General features: G+C 45.0%; 2 protein-coding genes across 2 annotated transcripts; one reads left to right on the forward strand and one right to left on the reverse strand.

Annotated features, from left to right (window-relative positions):
* Positions 1-3,818: 3,818 nt before the first annotated feature.
* Positions 3,819-3,968, reverse strand: TRAVEDRAFT_98351 (uncharacterized protein; the record flags this gene model as incomplete). The annotated part of the gene is made up of 1 exon (XM_008042382.1): positions 3,819-3,968. A coding segment is annotated over one exon (150 nt), but the record flags the coding sequence as incomplete, so codon positions are not given.
* A 1,248-nt stretch (positions 3,969-5,216) lies between these two features.
* On the forward strand, positions 5,217-5,798 carry TRAVEDRAFT_127549 (uncharacterized protein; the record flags this gene model as incomplete). Its single annotated transcript, XM_008042383.1, has 1 exon — positions 5,217-5,798. The coding sequence occupies one exon, from the start codon at positions 5,217-5,219 to the stop codon at positions 5,796-5,798; it is 582 nt and encodes a 193-aa protein (XP_008040574.1).
* Positions 5,799-6,828: the final 1,030 nt, after the last annotated feature.

The following is a 6,828-nucleotide window of genomic DNA, read 5'->3' on the forward strand; positions in this document are numbered from 1 at the left end:
ATACAAACTATATCTGATCCATATTTCAGATGTTTTTGTTTTCTAAGCATCCAGTATTCTTTTCCACTTCATTTGTCATACTCAGCTATTGATCCAAACTTACATCATCTGACCACTGTGCCCAGCTAGGAAAGCCCCATGGTAATCAACATTGCTGTGCCCAAGCCTTGAATAAAGTGAACATATTGGCTTACTATATCCTAGATGTAGTCTTATCCATGTTCCATGACAGTCACCCCTTTCCTATATTGAGCAGGGCTGATTCTCTAGCATTACAGGCTTCTTCTCAAGCTTAGGCAATTCACGGGTGAGAGTTTACTCATTACAGCCTATGTATACATCAGTTGATGCATCAATCACTCTAGTGAGTGCCAATGGTAGATGACATACAAAACAGATATGATGCTCTATGTTAGCACATAATACCTCAAGTGATAGCTGACTAGCCTCTCTTAGTGGCCTATGGCATACAAATACTACTACCAGATCATAGCTATGAAAGGAACAAGGGTATAGTACTTGAAGTACACTATATCATGTCTTATGGGTCTGTTTTGACACAATGTATAGCCTATAGGCATAGTGGGCAGTGAGCGGCACATGTGCTGTGCAACCTAGGGTTACACAAGCGCCCAGGGAGAGGCATAACATATGGTAAGACATTTGATTAGTTTAGATCTAAGGCTAACCCTAAGCTGTGCTATTGGGATCCAACCCTAACCCTGTGAACATTACAAAATTTTGTATGTGGCGCCTATCAGAAAGCTAATGATGAGTAAGTAATTTTTTCCCACGGGGTCGGATTGGCGTCACGCGAGTTGGCAGGAAGCTCACCCCATAAGAAATGATTTCTTCGTTCCTCATCAATCGTAATATCACCAGGAAGCTATGGATGCACAGAATCTATATATCCAAAAATCATCTGGATGTGGCCACCTTTGCTGCCACTGTGCACAACACAAAATCCTATTAGTGCTCCCTGCACGCACACAAGGGTTTAAGGGACACCTGCATAATAACAAGTCACCTTTATACATACATAGGTTTCAGGGACACCTGCATGACAAGTCACCTCGATGCAATTCACTTTTATAAACACATAATAATCTGTTATGAACCATGGTTAAATTCTGTCAATACTCAAGCTAAGCAGGTAAAATGTCTCTCTCAGCGTAGCTGTTATTGCCATCATGATTTTATTATTTTCTATCACACATATCTGGGCTTTAGTGTGTTGATCCAGCTGAAGGGTGGCAGTCTACATATACATGTTGTGCCTTTATATACAACTGCAACCATACTGAGAGGAGCTGCTAGTACATAAGGGCAGGTCTGCCAATTGACACTCTTATAGCATTTCTTGATCATCTCTCAGCATTAGCAGGTCAATTTATAATCAAAAAAATATCAGTAACTAGAGTTACATTAGTACCATGAGTGTAGTTTTATTGATTTTATATAATGGTCATGCCATTGATACATTGATTGAGGTTGATTTTATGTGATTATCAGCCCTTAAGTCTAGGCAGCTTTAAGTAGGAGTTTACCCATACCTACCCTGTACTTCAACTTCTAGAGGAGTTTCAGCAAGACATTCATCTTGGTAGCTAATTTTATTCCATGTAATGGATCAGACATACCTTGATCAAGGCCTTCATTGCATAGGCCTTGAATAAATGGCCTGATCATTGTTCTTTAAATAGAAATCATGTCATGATACATTTATTTCTTTATGCTCACAGTATCCCCTCTATTTGAAGGGCAACAGGGCAGATCCCAACCTGCCTATGCACCATCATCACTCTGCTGTATATTTTATATCTGGGCTTTATGATACATTCTAACTGGGGTTCTGGTTCACACTTGCACTTCTATACTTCTTTCTTTGTGGCTGAGAAGCTCCAGACTTCCACAACAAGACCAGGCTAGAGCCCAAGGCTAAATTTATTAGGCCATCCTGAAGCCAATATTGCAGCACTTTGCTTGCAAAAGGGCGCGTTTTGACACGGTTATGAAGGGCTTTCAGGATCGTGAGGTTACGTCCTTATTTGCTCATTTTTGCTTTCTCTGCATCGTTTTCCTTTCCCTCTCTTGAATACAATCTTGTAACCTACACTTCTCCTCCAAAGCTGGGACTACCTTGAAATACCCGGCCTGGTATCTTTCACTTCATGATGCTTCTCAGCCCAGAGTGGCCGCTCTCAAATCTGTCCGCTATTGGCGGTTTTATGATGTTATCAAGTGGTACATACATCCCCCTTGTATTTTGTCCATAGCACATTCAGTTCATGTCCAAACTGTATTGTGTTCGAAGTGTCTTGGTCATATGATATAGGGTTATTATGCACACATCAGAGTGTCCAAATCCGTCCACCTGTTTTGTAGATCTTTCTTTGTGTTCCTCCTCCCCCTCATTGTCAGTGTATAGTTCCAAGGGAAGCATTGACAGAGTAGGGGGCTGTAGGATGTGGTGAACATCAATGTGTTGTGAGTGTATTGCATTCCTCTAACGGCTCAATTTGTCTTCAAGCATACCCAGTGAACTGAGATATCACAATAACCACACACCAAGCCAGACAGGCTACAGACAGTGTTCCACTTGCAGCTAACCCCAGTGTCAAGATCTTCAGACTGGCACATTTGAACAACAGCACTGGCAATCTTACGCTGCCACCCAACCCCCTTCAAATTTGCTGGCTCCATGAAGGAGATAGTGTGTCCCCCACTGTGATCTGCATGTGTGAGGCTCTTGAATTGGTTTGAATTGGTTTGATAGTGTATTCACAACCAAACTGGGGTCCAGTCATAAAATGCAACACCACTGTTGTGTTGATATCTTACTCATTATTGTGTGTAGTGGTAATGTAAATAGCTAAAGTGCCCATCAGCCTGCCACCATCTCTAGTAGTCTCTGCTTCCAGCTCCTACACTCTCTGCTCCATCTCCTTTTCTGGAAAACTGTAGGTGAACCGAGAATACACATCAAGGAGGGCTTACACTGTGAGGTGAGTCAGCAAGCACCCAGCTGACTGGAGAAAAACAACTGGGTGTGTGGTGCTTTGAGCCAGTCATGTCCACTGCCTATGTCAAGCCCTAATGTTGAATGCCATGTCTATGTATTCCAGTTGTGATTTGCGGCCGCCCAGGGAATACCCGCATAAGGTTTTGTGGAATATGTTTGCCATCAAATCTTCAGACAGCATTCCAGAAAGACGAAGCTGGAGCATCCACACCAAATCCTTGCACCTGGTCACCAGTTCACCACACAATTTTTCCACACTTTTGTTCACAAGGTCTGGATCAAGGGAAAGAACTTCAATGAGACTCACATCTGCAAATTACTCTGCATCTAGGACATCACACGCACATCATCCTCCTTCTGTGCGAAGGTTTGCATCACAGTGTATGTCTGGATGCTGAAGACATACAAGCCATGGGGGTGGCCCATGCCTATCCAGTGTCCAGTTCGCTTTAGCATCAGTGTTTGAAATTGTAAGACTACAAACCCTCAAGAGATGCGGGCACTGAGCGAGTAGGTACACATTGGGTGCAAGGCTGAGGACTCCATCATGGCAGGCAAACGGTCCGAAGAAGGTATGCCACCTCTGGCAAACAACCATGGGTTTCAAGAGCACCCACTTGAAACCAATGAAATTGACCTCAGCATGCACATGTTCATTACAAAGTTTCTTGGCACCCTCTTCATCAGAGTCATCCTCTACTTCTTGTCAACTGATCGCTTACAACTGTCATATTCCATTTCAGGGTCCTGTGCATTGTCTTGGGCATGAACTTCTCTCCATTCGATTTTCTGAATGAGTAATCAGTTCATTGCGGGTAATGCCTGTCACTTTGGGTGAGATCTTGCCCAGGTAGCGCAGCTTGGTGATTTCATCCAGCAACTCAAGCTCTCTGAACTCCTGACGCAGACTTCCAGATATTCCACCAGTGAACTTTCTTGGGTCAAATGGTCACAATTCCTCAGCCTCAGACTCGATGCTTGGCCTCAAGGAGTCAGCTGATACTCAGGGTCAAAGAAGCTCGTGATGTTTTGCCAGCATAACACCCGGTCACGAAAACAAATCCGCTGAAGTGTAGAGCATCTGAGGTGACAAAAGAAGAACTTGAAGCTGCTCGCAAGTGCATCCAGACCATCAGGAAGTGTAACGGGTGGAGTACAGACCAGGATCTCCAGTCTCATCACTCATTTTACGGATGGGTGGAATTTATGGCTCTCGGGGAGGAGATGCAACTACTGAGGGTGCGTGGGGCTTGTGAGTGCTGAACTTGCCACAGATGGTGTGGCTGAGTAGCATTGACTTCAATTTTCAGTGGGGTATGTCAGTGAGCCAGACTCAGAACAAGACAGATGGTGAGAAGCGACAGGTGGCGGCCTTTACACCCTAATCTGGCGAGTTTTTGCCTCATCCAGAAGTGTGTACGCTACTCCTATGACTACTACAACCTATTTAAGACTATGTTCTTTGCAGGATCAGGGAAACAACCAATGATTGCCATGCCTGGTGCTGTGGAGACATGACATGGTGTTTGCCTGGGTCCTGCAAGGATGTGACAAGTAGAGACTAATTAATGAGCAAGTTTATTCAGCATTAATGTGTAGCATTCGGGATGTTAGTGAAATATACAGTTCTACACTGGGCTTTCACTCCGCCACAGCTACCTTCGCAACACACTGGAGTCCATATTGTTGTTGCATATAGTTCTTTCTGGGCTGTTTTAACTGGTTCTAGTTTGTTCGTTGCGTAGTGTACAGAGTTCATACATCTTGTAGTAGATGTTGTAACAAGTCATGTGCTCAACCCACCGAGATATTTGGCAGCTGTCACTATTGGCAATATCACAAGGTTTGTAGCAAGAAGTACAGGAAAGATATATGGTAAAGCAGCTGGATAACACTTAAACACGAGGCCATTATAGCTGCGGTGACCCTCCCTCCTGACCTGTAGTATGACATGGACTGCACCCAACAGCTACTCTGGGGACTGCATTCTAGAAATACGACTGATGCACGAGCTATTGAACACTTCAAATCTGGGGGCAAAGTATAATCTGCAGAGCCAGAGAGTTTATACCACAATCCTCAGCTATATCCTCAGATGTTCCCATGGTTATTCCCATATGGCCTGGGTAGACTGAACAATTCTGCAAGCGGGTGTCAACCCATTTCTGAAGAGCGGAGAAAGCAACCACTGCTGATGTTCCATGATAAGCGCTTTCAACTAGAACCATTGTTTCCACTGGTTGCATTAAACCATGAGCAGATCAAGAAATCCACCACAGCAGGATATTTGTTGGCAGACAAAAACAAATTTGGTGAAATAGCTAACAGGCTGCTGAACATCAAAGACTCAACCTTGGCAGACATCATTCAACGGCTGAGAACTGGGTCTATGAAACCAGAGACTGAAGATGAAAAGGCTTGCTTCAAAATATTGAATGACCTTGATCATGTCAATTATAAGGTGCAGGGCTCCATCACAAGCAAGAAATATATGCGCAATGAAATATGGTCACTAGTCTCCTACCTTGGTGCACCCTCGTGGTTTGTGACCTTTGCTCCTGCTGATGTTAAGCACCCTGTGGCCCTGTATTTTGCAGACACCAATCTGAAATTTGTACCTGAGTTCAGAGACAAGAATGAGCGCCTGAGGTTGATTGCCAATAATCCAGTGGCGGGTGCACACTTCTTCAAAATGATGGTGGATCTGTTTATCAAGCATGTTCTTGGCGGTTATTCTGCGGGAGAATATGAGACAGCGGTCACAGGGTGCCAATGATGCCAAGCTCAGGACAGCTCTGGAGAATCTGAGATACAAGTCATGCACACCTGAGGATGTCAAGCTTCTGCAGTCGCGTGTTGCAGGACGTGGTCCAGGCAGACCTAAGCTGAACCAGCCATGCTTCCGCAATGTGTCTATTATTACTGCATGGAACACGCACTGAGATAAGATCAATGAACTGGGATGTGAGAGGTTCGCAAGGGAAAATGGGCAGCCACTGACTACATTTTATTCTGTGGACAAGCTCTCAGCCAATGCAGATGACAATGCAACCAAAAAGCAGCGCAGACAGACCATGAATCCAAGAAGGTCCACCAATATTCTCAGTGCTGAGCTCCAGGATTGTTTGTGGAATTTGTCGCACACCCTCACTGATCATCTGCCAGGCCTATGGATGCCTGCTGGTGTGCATGACTGTGGGTGCGATGGATGACACGTCCAACTTTGTGTGAGTACAATGCATTTCCACTCATGGCTGGGGGCAGCTGGGCAAAGTCTCCTGCAAAAATCATGTTGATCCCACCAAAGGGCGCCCCATCATTCTTCAGTGCTGCACACATCTTTGCACAGATAGTATACACACTTCCGCAGTCGACCATGCTGATCTCATCAATGAACATGTACTCCACATTCTGCAGGCGAGCGCGCACTTGGAGCAGGGTAGCCACAGAGTCTGAGGATGCATTTTGTCTGAGTCCTAGCATGGAATGGTATGTAGATCCTCCGATAAGCGCTGCAGCAGATCCAGTGGGGGCCATGCACATGAACCGGTAGCTTTCCTGGCGAGCAGCAAAGAAGTGTGTCAAAGCTTTAATGACCTGTGACTTTCCTGTGCCTGCCATGCCCCCGAGGTACATTTTGAGATGCTCGCCATTAGATTCTACAGCATGGTTTGCAACGACACGGAAAGGCTCTCTCCTGTGCTTCATTCAGACTGAATTCCTTGGCAGTGGTGTCAATGAGCGCCTGAGCCTCCTGGTCTTGTGCTTGAATGCTTTGCTCATATAGATGACCTGTCCATGACCTT

Source organism: Trametes versicolor (genome assembly GCF_000271585.1).
Source record: "Trametes versicolor FP-101664 SS1 unplaced genomic scaffold TRAVEscaffold_8, whole genome shotgun sequence".
In the NCBI taxonomy this organism is placed as follows: Eukaryota; Fungi; Basidiomycota; class Agaricomycetes; order Polyporales; family Polyporaceae; genus Trametes; species Trametes versicolor.